The sequence below is a fragment of the Acartia tonsa genome, chromosome 8 (genome assembly GCF_053477335.1).
Source record: "Acartia tonsa isolate MP-2025a chromosome 8, ASM5347733v1, whole genome shotgun sequence".
NCBI lineage: Eukaryota > Metazoa > Arthropoda > Copepoda > Calanoida > Acartiidae > Acartia > Acartia tonsa.
In genome coordinates, this window is record NC_137267.1 from 33,482,361 (window position 1) to 33,508,367 (window position 26,007).

The 26,007-nt window shown below is 31.8% G+C and overlaps 2 protein-coding genes across 2 annotated transcripts; both read right to left on the reverse strand.

Moving 5' to 3' along the window:
* Positions 1-1,397: 1,397 nt before the first annotated feature.
* Positions 1,398-9,691, reverse strand: LOC145326767 (uncharacterized). Its single transcript, XM_080170174.1, has 12 exons — positions 9,626-9,691; positions 8,300-8,915; positions 7,414-7,712; positions 6,940-7,009; positions 6,315-6,391; positions 5,173-5,264; positions 4,692-4,826; positions 4,301-4,383; positions 3,786-4,063; positions 2,607-2,667; positions 2,231-2,293; positions 1,398-1,449 (listed from the first exon to the last, which is right to left on the reverse strand). The coding sequence occupies exons 2-9, from the start codon at positions 8,851-8,853 to the stop codon at positions 3,955-3,957; spliced, it is 1,419 nt and encodes a 472-aa protein (XP_080026300.1). The 5' UTR covers positions 8,854-8,915; positions 9,626-9,691; the 3' UTR covers positions 1,398-1,449; positions 2,231-2,293; positions 2,607-2,667; positions 3,786-3,954.
* LOC145326768 (protein Mo25-like) lies at positions 9,662-25,766 on the reverse strand. The gene is made up of 13 exons (XM_080170175.1): positions 24,937-25,766; positions 23,386-23,528; positions 22,149-22,299; positions 21,866-21,961; positions 21,370-21,550; positions 17,787-17,844; positions 17,275-17,389; positions 16,826-16,882; positions 13,858-13,949; positions 13,025-13,099; positions 12,323-12,677; positions 11,766-12,192; positions 9,662-11,411 (listed from the first exon to the last, which is right to left on the reverse strand). The coding sequence occupies exons 3-11, from the start codon at positions 22,269-22,271 to the stop codon at positions 12,440-12,442; spliced, it is 1,035 nt and encodes a 344-aa protein (XP_080026301.1). The 5' UTR covers positions 22,272-22,299; positions 23,386-23,528; positions 24,937-25,766; the 3' UTR covers positions 9,662-11,411; positions 11,766-12,192; positions 12,323-12,439.
* Positions 25,767-26,007: the final 241 nt, after the last annotated feature.

Genomic DNA, 26,007 nt, shown 5'->3' on the forward strand with positions numbered 1-26,007 from the left:
ATTTCGGTATTTTTTCGGTTTTTTTGAAAAAAAATGGGGTAAATATTAATATTTTTAAATGAAACCAAGACCGGTAGAAAGCTTATGGAAAGGACTATCAGGTCCTAAAAGAACGTTATCCTAGGACTTTTAGAAGTTTGCCGAAATTGATCGCAAAAAAGTTACCGAAAATTCCCCACCAGCGGGGGAATTTTCGGTAATTTTTTTCAACCTAAAAAAAATCAATGAAAAACGGCCAAACGGCCAGTCGAACATAAATAATCATAATTAGTATAGGTTATAGGAATTATCCACAAAAAATTTCATAATGATCGGACTATTCCTTCTATGTTAAAAATGAATTTTTTTGAAAGACGTGAATTTTCGATTTTTTTTTCGAAAATTTTTTTAAAAAAAACTTAAAATTAATATAAGAAAAAAACGTATTTTATTACTTTTTAGGCCTGATCCTAAAAAAGCTCACATTGAACTATAGATTTAGACCAAAAAACATGAAAATTGATTAAAAATTGACCTCAATAATCGAATTTGAAGCAAAAGTGTCATCTTTGCAAAAAATCTTGACTACATTTTAACCTTAAAAAAATCGATGAAAAAAGGCCAAACGACCAAACAAGCGTAATAAATCATAATTAGTATAGGTTATTGGGATTAACCACAAAAAAATTCATAAAGATCGGACTATTCCTCCTATGTCAAAAATATTTTTTTTTCAAAGGACCAGAAATTTAGATTTTTTCCTCGCAAAAATTTGCTTCAAAAAGTAAAATTATTTTTTTTTTGTTTTTTATCTGTTCTATTCATTTTTAGGCCTAATTCTTTAAAAGTCCATATGGAATAATAGATTTGACAAAAGAAAACATGAAAACATGACCTTAAAAGTTGAATTTTAATTTCTTTTGAAATTACCGAAATTTCCCCCGGCGCCAACTTTGGTCATTTTTGAAAAAAATATTACCCCGATTTTAAAGCTCTCAACAGATTTGGAAAGAGCGGGCAATTCATAGTTCAAAAGGTTTTTACGGATCAGCTCTAGGTCTTACCAATTTTTGTGTACGTCGATCTTTACACACCTACTAAAAAATTTTTGAAAAAAAAAATTTTCGTCCGACTTTGAGACCCAATAAGTACCCTTAATATTCATCTCACTTTTTTGTAGGCAATTTAATAAGGAACAAATTTGCTTTTATGTTTTTTTCTGTCATTTGAAAGGAACATGGAGAAAAAGGTCATTTAATGAAGGTAGGTCGAAATTACCGAAAATAGCCCCTTACCGAAACTTCCCCCGCCTTACCCTATTAAAATCATAATATTATGTTAAAATTATCACTTTTGAAAACTCATTAAGACAAACTATCCCTCCCCCCACTACCTTAAATTTCATGATAATAAATTTCCTGAAAAGAAGAATGTGAGGTTCTGGAGTGTGTAGCATGTAGTGGATCCATCCTAGATAAGAAATATATTTTGTTGTGGTACTGGCAATAAACTTATCCAGGGATCTAAAGTTATAAGACAATGACCGATAAATTGAAGTACATCTCCAATGATTATATACCAAATTACCAATTCTGTAGATAACAATTATTGGTTGAAATGTTAGGACACATAATTTAAAAAAGCAACCAAATTAAATTCATAAAGTCCCCAGGGTTGGTAAAACAACTAGGTAATAAGAAAACGCTATTATAAAACTTTGGTGACTAGTGTAATAAGCAGCCCAATGTCCCCTCTCTCCCTGACACTTCATCACATGAGAAGATATGATAATGGAATAAAAACAAACTAGTGGTTGTATCCTTAGAATCTAGGGGGAAGGGAGGGTGCAGAAAAATAGCCCAGAACCATTCCAAGACACAAGTCCATTTAGTTGAGTGTCCAAACGTTTACTACTAATTATAATCTACAGATGGGGTAATTTTGTGAATCATAAATTTGAAATGTACATCAATTTATCGGCCATTGTCTTACCTATCCCTTTAGATCCCTGCTGAAAAATGCAGATAAAATTATATATAGCCTAAACTATCCCGGGACCAATATGAAAATTCCCTGAAATAGTAAAACTCAATCTGTTCAGTGATTGGCGAGATCCTTACACACAGACGTATAAAACCCCTCTAAACTGATCCGCCATGTGTGTCTGTTTGTCAACTGTGTGGGCTACACACACACACAAATCCACACAAACACACATACGCACTCGCAAGAATACCAAAAATTAAGGTACCTAAGCTTTGTTGAACACCAAGATTTCTCCATTCTGTTTCAGTCAATAAATGGTTACGAGGAACTAAAGTAAAATATAAGTTGCTTATTTAGACGAATAAAATAAAGTATGTAAAGGGAATCTTGACAAAAGTGGCTCATGCACGAACGAGAGCAAGTGATGTTCAGCTCTTTACAGAAGTGAGTTTAACATTTTATGGTAATTTTTTTTGATAAATATAGCTACCTAAATAAACAATCGAAATATAGGTAGAGCAAAATTTAAATAATAAGCAATTAGGAGAAAAGGAGAAAAGGAGAAAAGCTACTGTGAAAATACGACGAAACCCACTACTTCGTTTTCTTTCCCAGATCCCAAGATCTTGCAAACGTATTACCTTGTTTAGCCAGGTCATTTGGTAAAATGACGTGTCTGTATTCGTACACCTCGTCACAATACTGAAATAAAGATAATCAATTGTAGAGTAGCTGCATTTCCAGGAAAGGTGGTTTTTACTAGGGTTGGGCCGGATATCCGGTGTGGCCGGATATCCGGCCATTTTCAATATCCGGCCGGATACCGGATATTGAAACTATCCGGCCGGATATCCGGCTATAACTTTTTTTATATTTTACACCAAAAATCTCTGCTTTTTAAAATTTTAAATGGCTATAATTTTCTTATTATTGAAGCTAGAAGAACATTTTTTGAATATGTTTATCTTAATGTAAATTTTATATATGAAATCTCAAAAGTTTATTAATAAATTTTTTTTGCTACTTTAATATCTGGTAATTTAGCCGGTTATCCGGCCGGATATCCGGTAATTTGGCCGGATAACCGGATATTTGCCGGATATCCGGCGTTGGCCAGATATCCGGCCGGATACCGGATATCCGGCATTTGAAATCAGCCGGATATCCGGTATCCGGCCAAAAAAGTATCCGGCCCAACCCTAGTTTTTACTTTAGAAATAACTACAAGAATAACCCATAATATCAATATCTAAGCCACGAAATCGGGGATATAGATAAATAAACAAACAAGGATGACAACATCCATAAAAGCGAAGCTCTGAAATAGTAGGACAAACGAACAATAATACTTGTAGGAACTGATTAAGCAAAATATAAATGCATAAGTGTTGACAAAATTGTACGTAAATTTGTCGTAAAACTGTTTAAATACAGGATACTGTTTAAGGACAGCTAACATTTTTAGGACTTGATTATAGAAATGCCTCGCTCATAACATTGTTGTAATGGGAATCAGTATTCCAAAAATCAGATATATATCATAATTAGATCACAAAAACCCAACTTATTTGAAAGGGACATGCGGACTTTCTGATAACGGACAGAACCTAATTATAGGAAAGCTTCGCTTTTAAAAATTCATTTGTATTCAGGGATGTGCCAGATTCTTACGGATTTGCTTGATAAGTAATTACAAAAAGCAAATAACCTACTTTTCCTATGTTTCTATCAATAAAAAAGACAATTTTTCTTCCAACAATTTATTAGAAACATTAGCACATCCCCATTTACAAAAAAAAAAGAAAAAACATACTTAATACCTTACAATTTAGTCACATTAATTTCTTTAAATCATCAAAAATTTGAAAATAATTTTTACATTTGACTTGTCTTTGAGTTCATAATAATGATTTCAGTTTCATTTATTGATTCTTTGTTGTTTCTTTAATTGGTGGATTTTTTTCAGATTCATCAATCAACGCAGGATTCTTAACGAATAAAAATATCCGTGTTTTGAAAACTTGTTTCGTCCTTTAGACTATCTTCGTGGGCTTTGTACTCGAACACGTTCCCCTCGTAGTTGGACATCTTTAGCACCTTCCTGTGTAAATATTATGGAGTTGTTTTGATTGTACTTTATGTTCTTGAATTAAATTGGCATTTAAAATATATCATTAAGTAAAGTAACAGAATGTCTCTCGAGTCAGTCTGTGAACCGAAAGATCTCGCTAACCACTGGACCATTATGGTTCTCCTTTACAGTGAAACTTCTCAAAGGTCATGGAAGTGGACAGACTTTTTTTTAGAAAAGCTTTTAAAATTAATAGACAACTCATTCCTAAAAACATCACAGATATAGTTTGTGACAGCTGCATCCTTAGTTGATTTGATCCATAGCGCCAGAATTTCTTCTTTAAACCTGTTCAAACATAATATTAATCTTACTTTGTCATATTATACAGCTATAATTCAATACTTTTAAAGTTTTAAAGTTCTCATTGACATAATATTGCAATATACAGCTTGACCTTTAAATCTTTAAAAGTAGCATATGTACTTGCTCTCTATACAATATACATATCCACCCCAGAATACATAAAAATATTTTTTTAACATCAACTAACAACAAAGATTTTTGAAGCCAAATTAAGTATGTACATATCAAACTATGTTATAGAAACTCGTAACTTTTCTTCAATTTTAAGGTTGACATTGATTAAACTATTCCTAATGGAGACAACTACACCACAGATGTACTGGCTGGCGGCCATAAACTGGTCCCCCACGACAGCTAGCAACAGGTTTTCCCAGTAGAGGGCACACTTGCCCTTGGGCAGGCGAACCATCCATTTGCCTCCTCCCTGACAAAAATATGTTGTTGATATCAATACTTACCTCGGAAAAGACTTGGTTATATGATAAGGCATATGACAGCAAAGTCAGGGTTGTATATTATCCTTTACTTACACCCACCCCTCTCTATTTCTTTCCCCACTTTATGTAGTAGAAATACAAATTATTTCCTTACTATGAAAATCAGAAGGATGGGGGGGGGGGGAATATACACTTTAAAACCAAAAACTTCTACAGAAGGGAAATTTTGTTTATCATAATTGTGTATGTTTATCAACCTATCGTCTATTGTCTTATTTTTAAAAAACACCTAGGTTGTAGCATAATTTCTTGATCAACAAAAATAACTCCTGCCTTATTGACATCGTCCTCCCAGACGGGACGAATTCCCTTCCTGAACACATGGAAGTCTATGCCACTTCGTATACCGATCTTGTGCACTTTATCTTGTTTTAATGGACAATAAATTATCATTTGCATAATCGTTTCACCAAAAATATCCTAGTCGAGCAAAGGACCCCATCCCCCTTTATTTTTTACTAGCGGCTTCGCCTCTTGCCTCTAGGGGCTTTGCCCCAACCCAAGAGGTTTGGTCAAACTAATTTTTCGTGTTTTAGATTTAAAAGAAAATTTAAAGAAAATTTTTTTTTTTTTGAGGGGGGTTACCTAGTCAACCCCACTATTTTAATTTTAAAAATAAATTTTTTTTTGGGGGGGGGGTATTTTTCATTTTTTTGGGGGGTAGGGGTGTCCCACCCCCCAAGAAAATAGTTATAAACCTTGCAAGAAGCTATGAGAAGCTACCCTGTAAAGGAGAACCCGATCGGTTCAGCGGTTAGCGAGATCCTTAGCTACAAACAAACAGACGGACATCGTTCTACTTTGTATTATAGATTTTTTTCGTGAGTTTATTTTCTACTTAACCCCTTACAGTCGGGCCCCTTGCCAAACCTTAATCAGTCGGGGGGGGGGGGGGGGGGCCACAGGAGCCATTTAAAGATTTCTGGAGACCTGGAGGATAAGGACCTGCAGGATCATACCTGGAACCTGAAATTGACTTGAACACCTGTATTTAATATGAGGATGTACTACTACTAGAGGATATTTTAGTATTTTGGTAAGATAAAATGCTTTGTTTAAGTCAAAAAAATATTTTTGTTCTTTACCTGGATGACCCTGACAGGTTTGCTGGCATCCTGTGCTGCCAGGATGGAGATATTCAAAAAATTTCAACTCTCAGTTATGTCTCATACCCACACTTAAAAAGTCAAGCAGTTTGGGCTCTTTATCTTTCACGCACAGAAAATGAGATAGAAAAAACCGGGTGGGGGGGCGTTCAACGCCCCCCCCCCCCCCCCCCGACCGTTAAGGGTTAAGGTCAGATAATGTTATGTTACATTGCGTACAGGGTATCCCCATAGAGAGGTTAGAAATAAACAAGAATTCTTAAACTCCCCCCTCCGTTAACTTTAACAATTTAATTTAATTGTTCATTCCTGGTCTTACAATGTGGGAGTATACAGCCCAAAAATCTTCAATACTTTGAAAAGTTGATATCAAATGTAAATGAGCACTGTTGTTTATTATTAGGTAAGTGTAATGTTATTTTCGTTCTGACATAAAAGTTGGAATTATGGAGACAAGGAAGTAGCGGGTTTCGTCGTATTTTCACAGTAGCTTTTGGTGGGTTATTTTAGGTTAGGTTAGATAAATGTTAATGATTGCCCCGCATGTTTAGGAAATTTGCACTGCAGGGTCCCCGCAAAGGGGCTAGACATAGGAGAAAAGCTACTACGACGAAACCAGCTACTTTGTTTTTTTATGATCAAAAAGTTGAGTAAGTTAGGAGGGTTGGAGGTGGCTATGCAGTATCTTCTTTAATTAGCTGTTAGCCATTTGAAGGTTGCCTTATTAAAAGTTTTCAAAAAAATGTGTCCTTGTAATTATTTTTATTCTTGGCAAACAACTTTCTATGGCATAATTTATCTAAAACTATTCTGATATAAAACCGCTTTATCCATTAGTGATATTAGTGATTTTAAGTTGGTTAAATTATGCAATTCCGTTGAGAAAAAAAACACCCTGTTTATGCCATTTGCGAAAAACAAACATTAAACACTCCTGTAATCCATGGACTTTCCACTACGTTTCCAATACCAAAAACAGTACTCATGTCTTAGTTTATGATGCACTAACAAATAAAATGCATATACAGAAAATTTATTTTTTTCCTGAAGAATTTTACGTAAAAAAACGAACATAGTTAGGTAGAGTATTTTTAAAGGCAAATATAATCTCGTTTGTCTTATCAAAGGTGCACGCAATCAAACAGTCAGATACAGAAGAAGAATCAACCTATCTTTTTTATTAAACTAGCGGCTGCACACATAGGATCAAGAGGATCTGCATTTGAAAAGATAGGGGACGGGCAAATAGCCTTAAAAAATCCCCAGACATATATAAAGCTTTTCTAATGTGAACTCAATCTGTTCAGCATTCATCGAAATTTTAGCTCCAGATTTAAAAACTTTACTACTTTATACTTACAAGTTATAAATTCCAACAGATCCCATTTCATAATCAATGCATTTATGCCTTTGTTACTCAGATCAATAAAGGATTCATGTCCAATCATCTCGTCCGCTTTACTTTCTTCAATATTATCATTTTCCATGACTTCATTATGATCAATAATTTCATTGTTTTCAGCACTATAATAGTTGCTCTCTAGACTGTCATCAATTTGGTTGTTGTTATCATTTGCTTGAGTAGTATGATGGTCAGTCTTCTCTGCAGGTTGTTGATGAAATTCCTCAGTGTCAGAATAATATATTTCTTCATCAGAGTCTGTGGAGGCGGAGTCAATTTCAGGAACATGTAGTCGTTGGATTCCACTAACGAAAAAAATCATTCCATTAAAAAAAAACCGCCATATTTGGAATGAGTAACTATTAATAAGTTTAGCGTCAAGGATTTTTTAATTTTAAATTTCATGTGTGCACCATTTATTTTATTTAGAAAACATTAATTTTTCGTAGATAACTTGTGGGTGGGAGAAATTGATGAGGTATTAAATGATGAGCTATCATTCGATCATTTAAGTAATACCTTGGAATGTAAATATTTATGCTAAATTTAGTTTTTGTAAATAACTCATTTAAGCCCACTTACTTTATTTAAATTACAAAATAGATTCAAATTTAAAGGTTTTTAAATAGTGTGTATATGTGAAGAAAAAAGGGAAGTTTGTTTAAACCAATCCAAAATAAAACTATCCCTAATTGAGAAAATATCAACAGAATAGGTACCTATTGAATATATCATAATTGAAAAAATATATTTGCGATAAATAAAACTAAAAGGAAAACTAAAAAAAATCTTAAAGCTTAATGAAATATAAGGGGGGGGGGGAGTTCTGACACTTTTGCGTAAACAGTGATTTACGCAAAAGTGTCAGAACTTCCCCCCCCCCTTGCTTTACCTGTTAGGTTCTTCAAAATCTTTATCGAAGACCTCTCTAAAATGATCATCAGTATTCTCAAAGCCAGGCGGGCAACCATAGCTCCCTGAAGGGCTGCTGCGACTGCCAGTGGCAGCCCCATAACGAAGAGGGCTACCACGGCTGTCTGGAGATTCGCTGACTATACCGCTATCGGCAAGACTAGTGCAATGGTAAGCAGGAGTCGACCGTCTGCTGGCGCTATGGCTGTAACTAATAGCGGCTGAATTGTTGTTGTAACTTATAGTGGCTGTATTGTGGATGCTTTCACACAACTGAGACATAAATTGTTCATATGGAGTAGTTTGTTGAGGTTCATCATCATGAGGATAGTACGAATAAGCCGCATTGTTGTCATCATCATCCAACAATTCATCATTTAAATCTGGCGGATTTTCTTCATAGTTGGTTTGCGCATTTTCTTTGGATGCATAGTATAGACAACTTTCAGGATTATTGTTTTGGCCCAATAAACTGATAGGGTCCTCCGGTTGTTTGCGCCCTTGTTCATACTTAATACAATCACCTCTATCCATCTTTTATTATTTCTTTGTTCTCTTTTCTAATTTGGATTGATTCACTTCAAATGCAATTAAATCTAAAGAAATCTTTGAAATGAGTATAAAATACAAGGTTAATGTTTATGAGGAATGCTGCATTTTTTAAATGACCTAAAGATAACTGTCATTTCGTGTAGACTTACGAACCCCATGAAACATTTCCTAATAAGTTGACAATCCAAGGAAAATGGCCAAGATGATACCTATACAAAATTTCATGCAGAAAAAATTATAACTATACAAGTATCATATAATAAAATTCCAAAAATAACAACAAAAAAAAGGTCAATAAAGTCCCTTAAACGGACGAGTTACCTTAGGTATGTATTCTTAAATATTTTATTAAAATAAATAGGTACAGGTTAGCAATGAAGATTATCAAAAGAAAAAAATACTTTTCCCATGCGATTTTTAGGTACATCAAAAATGTCAAATTTGAATCTTAACGTTTAACCTCTTAATAAAAATTATTAAGTAGGTATAAGAAATGAATAAACACAATTTGGTACTTCTTAAAATAGTCTTCATGCAGACATTATCATGATATGAAAAAAGAATTTTTAAAAAGTTTAATCATTGAACGTAGATCAATAAAAAGTTTAAATACGTTTCATGGAAATATCCATTTGTCTTATTACTAGTATATTTGACAGACAAGACTAGAGTTTTCAAAGCAACAATTTTCTGGCACATCCCACTCAACAAAAAAAACCTTATGTGCAATTTAAAACCATGATCATCAACTTACCTTTTCACTGTAGGTAATATTTTCCATACTTTAAAATCTGAAATAAAAAACTTTGCATCTGAAACTATCAAAACTTTGAAACCTAAAAACGTTTTAATATGGCCCTTTTTATGACATTAGATTACCTTCGCCTGTTTTGATAAATTAGAAATTAATTAACAAATAAGAATAAATTGAAGCTCATGAATTTTATATTTTCATTCAATTTAAACAAAATAATCATAAACATCATATCAGTTATTTTATTAAAGCTTAATAGTCGAAGATTTATTCATATATTTTAAAACATTTTTTTGTGTTTTTTGTATATTTCTTTACGTTTAACTATTGACTACTAAGATTTGATAAAAAAAGAGCTCAAGTTCCAATGATTAAAGCATTTAATCTAGTTTTTATTTGTCACATATTATTATTTCATATTTTTTCCTTGTAAGAATTGGTCAATTATTTCAAATTAATCTTTGTAAAATGTTTGTATTATTGAGTTATTTTGAATTTTTAAAATCGACTTCAACTTGAGTCTTAAAATTTGCATTCCATTACCGAAAATAAGATAAACTTTTTCTTCAAGGACCAGCTTCTTACATACAGACAACAATTACAATATTCATTTAATATCATTTAATTTAACTCTAGTTAATTCTGATTCAAAAAATAAAATTTCACATGATGGTAATATTAATTCATAATTAATAATTAAAATAATATCTATATCTATACAAAATAAAGTTAATTTAAAAGAGTATAATCAAAATAAAATTAATAATTAAATAATAATAAAAATAAAATACAAGACAGACTAGGGAATTAAATATAACTTAAATGGTGAGCTTAAATTAAACTTTGTAAAATCAAAATAAATATATTTATTCCTCTGTCTTAAACTATTTATCCTATAACCTTTACCGTTACCCTATTTTTTGCATTGCTCATAATTAATGTCTTAGAAAGAGGTTAAAGGGGACCATGCATGAACGAGAGCAAGTGATTTTAAGCACCTTCTAGCACTGTACCTGAGTATTTTTGGTGAATATACTAGGTTTATGCTTAATATAGTTATATCAACTAAAAAAATACTCAGGTTAGTACCGATGGAAGGTGCTGGAAATCACTTGCTGTCGTTCGTGCTTAGTTAACTTTCCCTTGACTTTAATAAAATAACAAAAAATTACAAGAAAACTAAAGATGATCCCAATCCTATTTTAAAGTTGCTGCTATTATTTTAGTCTTATTCTTAATATTTTTGCTCTCTAGCAATTTCTAATTAACTGGCAATAAGACTTCTTATAATTTTAAAAAGGCAAAGATATAGGTTTTTCGTTTAAGTATTTTATATTAACTTATTTGGTTAAAAAAAAGAATAAGAATCGCCAAAATGAAGGAAAATTAAAAATAATGAGGAACTGATAAAAATGAAAATAAAGTAAAAATAAACCGTGATTGCTATTGAATTGCATAACTGAGACGGGCAGTTTACAAGTACAATTTACCAGTTTAGTCTCATAGAGATTTTAAATATACTTTTGTTAACACACCTCTCCTTAAACGAAAATAAGAAACTTTGATACCTAGAGTCATTTTTATTCTTAAGAATTTGGAAATTTAAAAAACCCAATACCATATCCTTGAAAGATTTATAGACGTGCTGTGATCTTATCAACAATTCTTACTTCAGCCAAGGAAAGGTGTGCTAGATAAAGGAAGATTCTTTTACAATTTCTAATCACATTACAGTAATATATATATTTCAGCAGCTAAACAAACAAATTATCAATGCTTTTCTTTTCTTGCATTGTAGTCATATATGAATCTTTCAAGATGTTCAAGGTTTGAAACCCTTAAAAGAGGGATGTGCCAATTCTGATTGAGGGGGCGGGGGGTCAATTTACTCCTTCCTCCCAAATCAATTGTTAAAAGAACCATAAACACATCCCATTAATTTTACTTTTTAAAAATACCTCCCTTTGATTGAACCTCAAGTATAAGTAGATATTATAGCATTATTCATTTATAATTGAGTTCATTCTAAAAATTTACTTTCTTAAAATTATTCTTATGCTTATTTCATTATATTATAGAGCAAAGGTACTCTTTAAATTTGTATCTTAATATTTCATATATTATGACATGTATTTATTACAGACATGAGGAGAATTTAAATTTTAATATTTCAACAATAATAATAATTATTATATGTATATTTTTAAATTTAATTACCACAGAACAATCTTTCTCTCTCTCTAGCATATGTTAATTTAATACATAATAATAATAACATTAATAATATTTTGTCTTGTGTGCACTCATTTAAGCCAAGCTATTTTAACAAATATTATTAGATTATTTTTTAATAAGGAAGATGATACATAAGAAGATTAGGTATAATTTTAATCTATATTCTATTTGCTAAGGGAAAAAAAATCTATTTTTTTTTGGACACCTAACAGTTTCACAACCAATTATAATCTAAATATGTCTCATACTTAACCCAAAAATATGTTTATATAATTATCTATGTTTCATATATAGTTTATTATGCAAAATTTATCAGGAATTTAAGGTATACACTGAGGGTAATTCAATTTATATTTTTTTATTAGATGCTAGCTTTGTTAAACCTTACTTTAGTTCATTCTTACACGAGTTTGCAACAGAAGCAACGTCATTATTTATCAAACGAGATATAAATTTAAAAACCCAAAATATAATATTCCTAAATCTCTGACAAAATAAAAGAAGAAAGGATGTAAATTAAGCTTGAACTGGACCTAATACAAGAACTGCAACAACAATAACAAGAACGATAACTCTGCTCTATGACGTGGCCACATCCTCGGGCAAGGGCTTCAGCTCCCTGATCTGTCTGATCAGGTAGGCCTTCTCGTCGTTGAACTGTTCGTCCTCCGACCTGTCCGTGTGGAACTTGGACAGAAACTCGATCAGCTTCTCCTGATTTCTCAGCAGGATGTCCAGGATGGGCTTGGGCTTGTTGGGGTTGGCCACAAACACTTTGAACACGTGGAATGCCTCGAACTGGATATTCCTTGCTTTCTCCTACAGATTTTTAAGTCATTTATTTATATAACTTGATGCTAATATTGAAAGTTTTTTTCTGTTTATACTTATTTCCACTTAATTGTCAAAGCCTAAAGGATAAATTTTCTCATCTTTTATTTGAGATAGACCTTTCGACTAGAACTCTTACATAATTTTAGTGGCTTTATTTGATAGTATTATTTTAAAAACATTTTAAACAGCGTGTACCTAAGATTTTTTATCGGAAAAATAATGCCTTTTAGTTCAATATTCCACAGAAATAAAAATAAATAATACAAATTATGCTTCGCGGCTTACTTATGGATGTTGTGTTATGCAAGTTTATACTTTTAAATGACAAATTCCTTAAGCATGTTCATCATAAGCTTGAGGTTATCTGGACTCGATATATACTTTGTCATCACAGAAAAGTTGTGTCTGAAAAAAAATCGTTAATATTAAAAGTGTATGGTTTGATAAAAGTTGCGACCATATATTTCTTTTCTTTTTAATCAAAAACAAAAAATTGAAGGGATTCTATTATGAAAAATAATGTTAGAAAACCTAATTTTCAATATGGTTCTAAATACAATAAATTTCCTTTGAATTGAAACCGGTTCTGAGTAATACTTCAAAATACGAAGGAGACAAAAAAAGGGGGGGGAGTAAAATGTGGGGACTCGTGCCACGACATACCAGCAATTTTATTTTGAGCGCTACTCCCTTAGTTTTTAAGATAATTAGGTAAAATCTTTTGGGTTGTGTCACTAATTACCCCAAGTTTTGGTATCTTTAAAAAAAACGGCGGCAGGACAGCCGCTCCCGCCGTTCGCCGCCATTTTCCGCCGCCGCCAAAAAAAAATTTTATTGCATTTCTCGCCGAATTAGGCAATTTTAAAGAATTTATCTTATTTTCCATCTTCGACTTCCTATATGATTCGATTAATATATATTTTAACAATTCCAGCTGAACCCACACTGATCCAATTTTGTTAAAACCAATTTTCATTGTAATACTCGTGGAAATTTGTCTTTTAAACGATGCTATACATAATTTTTCAGTATGACCGAGAACCGGTTCTAATCCAGTGGATGCTAATCGGTTTCGAAGAATACCTAGTTCTTTTTATGTAGGTTGAGATTTTCCTAAATTTTTATATATTTCATTTTACAAGATGCTCTAAAATAAAGGTTACCTGTCCAGCAGTAGCTCTCCTAAAAGTTTCAATGACTGCCTGCGCGTCACATAATTGTCACTGTGCAATAGCTGTTCATACGGGACAAACACCTACAAATAAATATTATATCAAAATATGTGTGGATATAAAGACAGATAAAAAATTGTCAATTAATTTTAGGTTGCTTATTGGTCAGTTCGTTCATTTAGTAGGAGGAGAGGGATGAGGTTATTCCTTATCGCTATTTTCTTTTGAATACTTGATATTTAGTGTAAGATCCAAGTAATAAATTAATAAATCCATTGTTGTGAGGCATCGATGAGAGATGAGATTTTCTCCATTTCAAGTTTCTCTCCTCCAGGCTATTTATGGTCTTTTTGGTTTTGTCTTTCCTAGGGGATTCCACTCCAAAGGTCGATTGATTATTTTCAAATTTTACTTCTGAGCAATATCTAATATGTAGGTAATGTATTTCTTCATTTTTTGTGTGGAAATAAGCTCATTAAAAGAATAGTAAAACCTAAAAGTCACGCAACTTCTCTAAATTTAATTGTTTTTTCTAAAAAATTCAAGGTTTAACGAACTTTTCATGGATTAACACGTTTATTAATTTATTTTATGCCGAGTCTCACAACAAAACTAAAAAAGCGTGTTGAGTTAACAAACAAGAAAATGTTGGATTTATAAATGCGGAGCTATGGAAATAGGAATATTAATACGGAGTATTAGCGTCAAGTTTGGAATACTGATTTATTTTAATAAATGGGACAAAAAAGCTTATGTTGTCTGACGGTGGCTTCACTGAACATCGCCAACTGTCCAACCTTCCATTTTTTGTTTTAGGTTTAAAAAAATATTTTTTCTCTCGGGAGGATGGTGATACCCTTCCACAAATAGTTATAAACCTTCCCAGATCCTATGAGAAGCTACCCTGTTAAGGAGATCCTGATCGGTTCAGTGGTTAGCGAAATCCTTGGGTACAAACAGAAAGACATACATCTTTTAATTTGTTATAAGGATTAAAATGGATGTAGAATTTTAGGATCACTTAAATTTGAAAAAGACAACCGATGTTAAATCTTACAAACATTATTTACATATCTCCGTCGTTATATTATAGCAGTTAAAAACTGTAAGGGTAAAACGAAAACAATCACACACAACCAAACACACACACACAAAGTGAGAAAAATGGACAAAATACTTTTAACTCACAGCAGAAATAAAGTGTAAAGCTGCACAAGAATGAAATATATGAATCATGAGGCTGCATAATGAATATCAATTTACAATTAATTTTCACACTACAAACAAAAGGGAGGCCGACATTTCAACAACAAGCAAAAATAAACTTTTTTGAATGTATTTTTAACTTTTAATTCACCGCATCGAGTATTAAATTAACATAAGAAAAACTATTTTGCCGAAAATAAATACATTTCTTGTAGCTTTGTATTAATAAAAGGGCTAAATGTTTAGGACTTGCAAGGGAATAGAACGGACTCAATCTAGTCTAAAATGTTAATTTAAAGACAAAAATACACCAACAAATATTTGGCAATTGTTGAAGCGCCGTGTACCCAATAAAAACAATGAACACAAATCAATTCTTAACTCATTTACAATGTTTCAAGCATTGTTTCCAGTTTTGTTCACATTTTTAAAATAGCGTAGCTACCCTTTAATTTTTTTATAGTAGTCTGTCCTTGTTGTACAAAAAGAAATTTTTGTGAGAATTCCGATGTCCAAATACTAAATAGCAATTGCTCTATACAGTTAATTTTTTTCGACCGTCTTTTTCGTTGGGGAAATAAAGAAATAAACAGTTTCCTTGTTTGAAGTGTTGTTTAAAGGGTCCTTGGCTAATAAGCATTTCTACTTTTTAAATTGTTTTGTATGTCTGTCAAGTTTATGTTAGGGTTGGGCCGGATATCCAGTGTGGCCGGATATCCGGTGTGGCCGGATATCCGGCCATTTTTAATATCCGGCCGGATACCGGATATTGAAACTATCCGGCCGGATATCCGGCTCTATAATTTTTTATACTTTACACCAAAATTCTCTGCTTTTTAAAATCTTAAATGACTATAATTTTCTTATTATTGAAGCTAGAAGAACATATTTTTCTGAATAAGTTTAACTTTATGTAAATTTATATAAGATTTCTAAAGAAATTTTTTTTTTACTACTTTAATATCTGGTAATTTGGCCGGTTATACGGCCGGATAACCGGTAATTTGGCCGGATAACCGGATATTTGCCGGATATCCGGCGTTGGCCGGATATCCGGCCGATTACCGGATATCCGGCATTTGAAATCAGCCGGATATCCGGTATCCGGCCAAAAAAGTATCCGGCCCAACCCTAGTTTATGTGCTGTTGAGGCCAAGTCAACTTATGGGGGAAATGTGATTTTCTCGGCTGTTATAGAAGGTAAAAGTTCACTAAAATTGTTCGTTGAAAAATAAAGAGTTTTGCTACTTATGGATGCTGTCAATCTTATTTTATTATTACAAGGATTTAATTTATTACGCTAAAACTTCACATTATATGTGTTTAGATTACGTATTTTATAGACGCAGATATAAAATTTCTCCAAATATGAAACTTAAATGAATATTGAATAGTACAATATCCTATTGACTGAGTTTGTCCATGAATTACTTAAGTTTTCTGGAACGAATTACAAATTTTCTATAATTTTCAAGAAAGCAGTGCATGTGTAATGTTATGGATTCAGGCTAATTTTGGCTAAAGATCCTCTTCCCTCAGGAAATTGAGATTTTTGTGTAAATTAAAATTTGGTTTAGTTGATTTAATAAAACCATAAGAGGACATTGAATCTTTCAACATTAACTACCCCCACCCCAACAATCTGAAAATTAAATAGTGTAAACTATGAAAGTATTATAATATATCATGGTAATGTACGGATTAAAGTCTTCTGTTTATAGAGTGGCTACGCTACATAATAATTATAACTAACCTGATCATAATTTGCCTCTAAAAATTCTGCGGCTAACATTTTATGTCGTGTTAATAATTCCTACATTTTATCATCCAATTCAATTGCTGACAGTTTTAAAAGTATACGTAGAATAGCAAAAATTGTCATAATATAGAAGGATCCCCCCTCCCCCAAGCTCTACAAAAAGTGGCAAGTTTGGTAATTAATTATTAACCAACTCTCCCCCACCCTCCTATTTTAAAATTAAATTGAAAATAAGAGGGGGTATTTTTTGCTGTGCCTAACTCCTACGGTATCCCTAAACCTGCGGGTTTGGGAAAAAATATCATCATTTTTGTTTAAATTGGCAGGTAACCTCCTTCATGCTACCTTTCATTGATGAACTGTGAAATTAAGGAATACTTTGTCTATATCAAATAAAAAAGCAAATCACACAACAAATGCAAAAAAAAATTGAATTGGATGATTTCCTTAAATGTTGCAAAGGCATCTGACGCAATATCAAAGGTTGAAACTTCAACATATTTGAAAAAATCAAAGAAATGATTGGAATGTAGCACTATTTTGGCTAAATCTTCATACCTAAACAAATAAAAAAATCTGATTAGTTATTAAAGACAAACTTACTTTAAAATATATAGGTACTACAAGATTGATTTAGAGACAAACACTTTGATTGCACAAGCTTAGAAATTAGAAAGGAATTATAGCTTCTTATTGGTGAATTTAGATAGTGTATCTCTAGCTTATTTTCCTGTCTCTATTAGTGTAACGAACAAACTAACACATACACAAACTGACAGACACACATTTTGGGGATCGTCAATTTGGAAGTCCGGTCCAAAGACGAGAATTGAATTTTTTTTGAATTGGAAGAACTAAAAACTAGATGCCTTTTCAAAAAAGGCATAAGAATCAGTCATGTTATACTTTAGCTAGACCATAGTCGCTGAAAATTTTTTTAAAAATGTATATGTACCTAATACATTCTCTTAGCATTGTTCCACAATTCAAGGCTATTTCTTGTTGCTCATAACCTAAAAAAACAAGAATAAATAAAATACAAATGCAGTACAGCTAGTTTTTATGTAAGGAACAACGTGCCACTTTTAAAACCCTACCTAAAACCCAAAGAAACTCAACCATATCAAAAGAAGGGAGGCGGAAGTGACACTTTTTAAAACCAAAACTAAAAGTCAAAAGAACTCGAACTAAATAAAGAGTTACAGCTCTGAGATTTGGCATGGCAGTTGCTTTAAAGAGGTACAATATGGATTTGTGGAGAAACGGCGTCGGAACCGACGCTCCCGCCAAAACCAACGTGTCCCGCTGAAATTTATTTTTTGCCTTTTCGTGCTAAATTAGACCTTTTTAAATCATCTGAGATAAAAAAAATTATATAAAAATTTCCCTTATGTTTTCACTAGACTCGTAATATTTCAAACATGTCAATATCAAAAAGTGTCACTTCCGCCTCCCCCCTTTATAGCCATTTGATTTGTTATTGAGGCTGATGTAATCTATTTTAAAAATAGAACAGTAAAGAAACAGAAATTTTTCCGCCATAGTCACTAATGAAAACCGCGAATTATTTACAATGTACCTATCATTAAAATAAACTATAATTTGAGATGAACCTTTATCGGAATAGAAATGAATCTTTGTATATGAAGGCAATTTATACTTGGGTAATAAAAAATAAAATAAAGTTTTTTAGCCGTCCATAAGGGTGATTTTATCACACTTGTTTTCTTCTTCCGTCTTGTATAAATAATCAGTGATAAAATACTTGAAGATAAAAATTTTCGCAATCATAAAGAACAAATAAAAAGAGCAAGGTTAATTTTATTATTTGCTTAGTGTTTATAAATAGGCTTGAACTTTTAGTAAAGCATTCGAATAAGTCGTGTTATCAATTTATAAAAAGTAATGATTGTTTTCTGTTATTTTGACAATTTAATATTATTAACTCTAATCCAGAATCAATCAGAAGATTAATTGCGTAATTTTTCAATTAAGATTGTTAGATATTGTACATAGAAATGCTCTTAGATAAAAGATAAAATCAATATTGCACTTTTTTTAATGCATACCACCTCTTTAAGTGTATGTCTCTCTCATTCAATTAGTAGTCTTAATTTGCCGAAAGAGAGGGGGGACAATGAACTGTTTATTACACTAGTCCCCAAAGTTTTATAATAACGTTTTCTTATTTGTTGGCTTAACAACTTTGGGGACTTTTTGTTTAGTTACTTTATTAGGTAAAGTGTCCAAACGTTGCAACCATTAATTGTAATCTACAGAACGGGTAATTTTGTGTATTAACATTAGGGATGTACATCAATTTATTGGTCTTATCCCTATAGATCCCTGCATAATTTTTAAAAACGCTATATTATTGCTTTAAGTAACATTACTGTTTTCAAACATATCTTCAAAATCGATCTTTGTCTTTTTTATGTAGTCATAACATATGATATCTCTGTTTATTTTTTACTTTTTATTTTCAGTAATTTTGTGCCAATGCATCTATGGACGTTTTTCGGCCTTATTGCTCTTACATATTAGTAAACTAATGTTGATGTAGTGTAAAAATTGTTTAAGATGGAAAAAATTAACTTAACCCGAAGTACATTTACATTATTTGAGTTATGTAAAACTTGCTACGCTTAAAGATAACACAACAGCGTAAGATTATAAAAAAAAGAATGTTTAATCATTAAACCAGAGACTAAGATGTTTAATCTTAACAATATAGTAAAATATGCTTCCCTTTCTTGATTTATTTCTATATTTACATTTTACAGCTATTTTATCAATGCGTGTTATCGGCATTTCGTTCTTGTTATTAAATTTTCAATATCCCTAGTCCCGGATTTTAAGTAGAATTTGCAAACTCTTAAATTCGGCGCCATTGAAAAGAAGTTAGTTTTTATTTGTATGCTAAATATTTACTATAGTTTTATATATTTGCACTTATATTACTCATAATTAAAAATGTAATAGGTTAAATATAAAGATAAAAGAGTTGTAACATCAAGGTCAAATTTAATTTTTATTAAGTAATTAACATACCTCTAATTCCTAGAGTGTATATTTTCGCTTGTTTGTTTGTTACTTTAGGTCAGGTCAGGTTAGGTTATTTCTAGTAATGATTAGCCCCGCAAGGACATTGCAGGTATATGTACTTGATTTATCAAATGGTATTTCTGCGAAAATATGTTCAAATTCTACTCTCTAATACACTATTTTTAAACAGAATGTTACTCAATATTTACAACAATTGTTTTTGTTATGAAATGAGCTCATAAAATCAACACAAAAAAATTAAATTTTTAGATGAAATTAAATACATATTTCACTCAAAAAATCATGATATAATGATACTGCTCAAATGTAATAAATAATTAAAATGTTTTCAATGTTTTACTTAATATATCTTACACAGCTAAACAAAAAGCCTTACAATTTTGTAACTTTGGATCAAATTCAGGACTTTGAAGGCAAATCCATTTCAATTAAACGAAACGCTATAACACCTACTTTGAGTACTATTATTAAATATAATCCAAATAATATCATTTCAATATTTTGTATCCATACCTAATATCATAAGTATGTAAGGTACTTGAAGTGCAAATAAAAAGTTAGCATCCCCAGGGCAAGGGAAGCATTCTTTTCAATTTATTCGTTGCCCAATGTTGTGAGTTTTAGAATGAAAATTCTGTCAAAAATGTATGAGGATGACTTAGTTTTTTAAGGCAAAATAGCATAAAACCAGTTAAGGTTTAAAACAAAGCTTCTCTTAAAATGAAAACCAATGTGAATTGACCCAACCTTAAGTGAGACTAACAATCCATTAAATTAGTATCAAACCCAATACTTTATATAGTTAGATATAGGCTTCATATAAGAAACATTGATATATCAACATAGATTTTCAGAATACTATTCCCCCCGTCCATGTGGTGTAAAATCCATGAAAACTGGAAATGTATGGCTGTCATACAATAAACTTGCGGAATATTGTGTGCGCCAAAACTTTAACCAGGAAAATAAACCATAAAAGTTGCAACACTGAATTAAGTGTGTGTGTGTGTTAGTATGTGTGAGTATGTGTGTGTATATATTTGTTGATGCATGCATTTACTTCTCAAACATGAGATTAAACTAGTTGTACATTTGACATAAAAACAAGGACAAATATAAATTAACTTTGGACAGAGCTATGAAATATTTTAGAGAAATCCCCTTAATTGGATTAAGCCATCAATGATCATTCCCTAGTTAACGAGAACTTCGGTTGATTTAAGATTTTTCTTATCATCAGTTTTTAGCCTTAATCCAACTTTATTTGTGAGAATAATGAAGTCTCCAAAATTAGGTTGAATTAACGTAATTATCTAGCGAGGGTTAAGTATTGAAAAGGGCAGTTGGGTCTTACTAAATTATCTATCAAATACTATTTGGTCTTATGTAAAATATGTAATCCCACTACACTATAATTGTCTCTCTTCTCTATACATGATGAAACTAGTAAACCCACCAAAAAATGCTGTTACCTTTACACAATGTAAAAAGAATTTCTGGTTGGTGTAGGATATGCTCAACTGTGGGTGTCCTGGTTCCTATCTGGCGTCTCAGAATGTTATTGAAGATCTGTGCCGCGTCCTTCTTGCCCTCAAAGTCGATCCTGTGCAGGTTTCTTAACAGAATTAGGAGCAGACCAGAGTTATACATCTCCTAAATAAAAATCTTTATCAAAAAGCTTAATTATGTAAGCGTATATTTACGAGAGTTCTTTCTCCCTTCTTCAATGAAACAACAATGACAATTAGGTATGTTCTTTTAAAGCGCAACAACATGGAGTAAAATCACATATATGAATGTGAATTTTAAAAATAAATAAGAATAGAGGCATAAAGATTGATGATTAAGCGGACACTGGATTAATACCATTATTATGGCGTAATAATTTCTTAGCTTTTAATACCCAGCTAGATAGATTTCTAAATATAATGAAAGATTAATTCTATGGGTAGATAGATAGATAACAACCTGTGATAGTTGTGCCAATAGATGATCAGATTGTTGTTCATTCTCGCCTCCATATATCATTCCAGTAATTGCCACAAGTTGTTTCCCAACTTCTTCCTATAAAGAGCCAATTTTATAAAGATAAGGCTTCCATAAAAAGAACAAAAATAAGTGTATTTGTATAGATATATTTTTTATAATTTATAATTTTTTCTCCATCTCCTTCATCAAAACAAGAGTCTAGATCAATTTTGACGTACTGCCATGCCTTCCTTGTAGAGTAGGAGCATTATACGAAACATACCTGTGCTTTTTCTTGTTTCTTGCCATCACTTCCCTTCTCCAAGAGGGTGAGGTTCTCCTTCAGAACCTTCACCACGTCGATCGGGCTCTTGGGAGACTTTCCAAACAACGGCATCTTAATCATTGCTTGCTAGGTGGTTGTCACACACTCACTAGAAAATATTTAAATATATATTGATTGTTCTGACGTAGAGTTGGTAAATGGTTACGGAATCAAGTGGGCAAGTGGTTAAAGAGTTGAGCTGGTAAGTAGCAAAGGAGCTGAGTGGGGTAGTGGTTATTAAGTTAAGTGGTTAAAAGTTGAGTGGGTAAGTGGATAAAGAGTTGAGTGGATAAGTGATTAAGAAGTTGAGTGGGTAAGTGATTAAGAAGTTGAGTGGGTAAGTGGTTAAAGAGTTGAGTGGGTAAGTGATTAAGGAGTTGAGTTAGTAAGTGGTTAAGGAGTTGAGAAGGTAAGTATATAAGGAGTTGAGTGTGTAAGTGGTTAAGGAGTTGAGTGGGTAAGTGGTTAAAGAGTTGAGTGGGTAAGTGGTTAAAGAGTTGAGTGGGTAAGTGGTTAAGGAGCTAAGTGGATAAGTAGTTAAGGAGTTAAGTGGGTAAGTGGTTAAGGATTTGAGTGGGTAAGTGGTATAGGAGTTGAGTGGGTAAGTGGTTAGGAAGTCGAGTTAGTAAGTAGTTAAAGATTTGAGCAAGTAAGTGGTTAAGGATTTGAGTATATGTGGTTAAGGAGTTGAGTGGATAACTTAGGTGTTTAAAAAATGAAAAGTGGTTTGGGAGTTAAGCTGGTAAGAGTCGAAAGAGTTGAGTAAGTAAGTGGTTAAGGAATTGAGCATACGTAGTTAAGGAGTTGATATGCGTGATTTAGGAGTTGAATAGGTAATTGGTTAAGGAATAGAGTGGGTAGGAATTTGGTTGACAAGGGATTAAGAAGTTCAATGTGTGATTTTTGATGTATTCACTTACATTTATAAATATATAAAATTCAAGTCTATTAGATTATGTCAAAGAAGGTTATGATTTAAATTTTTTTAACATCTAACTAGTCTAACTTTCCGTTGGTTTACAAAAGATCAATTAAGATACGATAAATAATGAAGTTCTAATATTCAATAACTAATCATACCGTAACCTAATATGCCAGTATTTATGTATTTTTAATTCTATGATTGAATTACGGACAAACTAACTAAGAGTTAACTATAGAAAAGCTGCACGCTGATAAAAACCAATTAAAATACCTGAAATAAATAAAATCCTACTCCTTTATCTCATACTTCTGAAATCTAAGGGTGATATGATTATTATTATTATTTTTGTGATTGCTCAAGGTTCATTAGTAAAGTGTACACGTCTTTTTGAAATCAACATTATGTGGAAAAGGCTACAAATCTTTTTGATAAGTATTTTTGTGACTTAAACAATGTTTCAGAAAATTTAGGGGCTGTGCAGACCAAATTTTTGCATTAAGAAATATAATAGAACAAGCTACTGAATACCAGAAACCACTTTTCATAAATTTTGTGGACTTTAAGAAAGCATTTGACTCTATATGTCGAGATGCCATCTGGAACATACTAAGAAGCTATGGAATCCCTGAGAAAATAGTTAGATTAATCAAACTATTTTACACAAAATTTGAATGCTGTATAGATTTAAATACTGAACTTTCTGACTGGTTTGAAGTTAACACTGGTGTTAGACAAGGTTGTATAATTTCACCTATTTTATTCCTTATAACAATAGATTGGGTGATGAGACAGGCAAACAGAAATAATCAAGGATTAAAATGGATTGGAAACGATGACCTCCATGATCTTGACTTTGCTGACGACCTTGCCCTACTTGCTGAAAGTATTTTACAACTACAAGTAAAAACTGACAATCTTGCCTTGTTTGCAGAGAAAACTGGACTTCAAATTAACGTTGATAAGACAAAAACAATGTATATAGCTTCAGACAACATTGACCAAATTACCATTGACGACACTCCTGTGGAAAAAGTACAAAAATTTACATACTTAGGAAGTCTTATTCACCAAACAGAAGGAGCAAGTGCAGATATCAAAACGAGATTTGACAAGGCAAATGCGTCCTTTGCTATGCTGAAAACAATTTGGAAATCCAACAAATATAGTGAAAGAACAAAGTTAAGGATATATAATAGTAATGTCAAATCTGTCCTTTTATATGGTGCTGAATGCTGGAAGAATAACGTTACTGATATGAAAAAGTTAGATGTTTTTCATAATAAGAGTCTTAGAAGAATATGCAAAATTTACTGGCCAGAGGTTATATCTAACAAAAATCTTTATAAAAGAACAAACAGTCAACCAGTTTCCACAGATATTAAACATAAGCGTTTGAGCTGGCTGGGACATGTGCTCAGAATGAATGGTAGTAGGATCCCAAAACAAACCCTTAGCTGGATGCCTGGAGGCAGCAGGAGGCGGGGAAGACCCAAGGGAACCTGGAAAAGGACCATGGAGAAGGAGCTGGAGGACGCCAACCTAACCTGGGAGGATGTGGAGGAAACAGCCCAGTATCGGAGAGAATGGAAAAATCTTGTCAAAGCCTTATGTTCCCCAGAGGAATGAAGAGATGGTACAGGTACAGGTACAAACAATGTATGCTTAAAAACATTATATGATGGAACATTTTAAAATATAAGCTTAATTTTAGGAAAATTATAGGGATGTATATTAAAAAAAGGGGCTTTTAATTAGAGATTTAAAAAAAAAGAATCAAGCGTATATTCTAAATTGTTAACAAAAAAATCCGCAGACTTTTACACATAATGATTAAAACATGTTAAGAAAGGTAAAAAAAAGAGGTATAAAAAGGTAAAAACTGTGAAGGTTACAATATTAAAACTGATGGTTATAAATTACAATTATTAAATGCATTTTAAATCAAAATTAAAAATTAAATGCATCACATTAATAAATTATTTAAGGCAAGAAAAAAAGGCATTTTCTTTTTTAGGCACAAATTGATTTTATAAAGGATAGTGATCCTCATTTAATGGATTTTTTTCTAATAAATTTTTAATTAGTAATACTGATTCGTGAGATTTGTATATCTTTCAGATCATAAATTGGCTAAAATCAACTAATACACTATAATAATTAGAAACGTTTTTTTTTACATAATATTGCTGTATATGAGACATATAAAAAATGTGTACAGTAGTAGCGCAGAAAAAGTAGTAGGTATAGTAAATAGTAGTATTTTAAATCTTCAGGATATTTTAGTAAATGTATATTATAAATCAAGTAATATCTGACTATACTAAGAGAAGCAAATTGACACGTACAAACAGTCTCACTTTAATTATAGAGTAGCAGCGCTGCTAAAAATACAAAAGTTTTCAAGTATTAATGGTAACTAATAGAAAATGTATATAATATAAAGATATATAAAAATGTAAAACTAATCTTAATATAAATCTATATAAAACCGGATATCTAATAAAGTTAGGAATGGAAGAAGTTTAAAAATTTACGTACAGTCATTTTATTTTCTAAAGATCTCAATTTTACACATCCTTATTCAGTAGAAGCAAAGCTTCTCCAAAAAATTTATCTTTTAGTGTTCGGATTCAAATATATTCCTACATTAACTTTAAAAAAATGTTTTTTAAAAAACTGGTAAAACTATGTATAAAATTATTATTACATTACATATCACTTTAATGGCAGACATAGTTTTAAGAAAAAGTAACAAGAGAAGGGATATTGCAGTAGAAGAAAAATTTCTCGCTCTAAAATTTTAAAAATCAAATACAAAAGAAACATTTTCTATATGAGGAAAACTTTAGTTAAATTAGTATTTATTCGCCAGCTATTTTCTTTATGATAGGT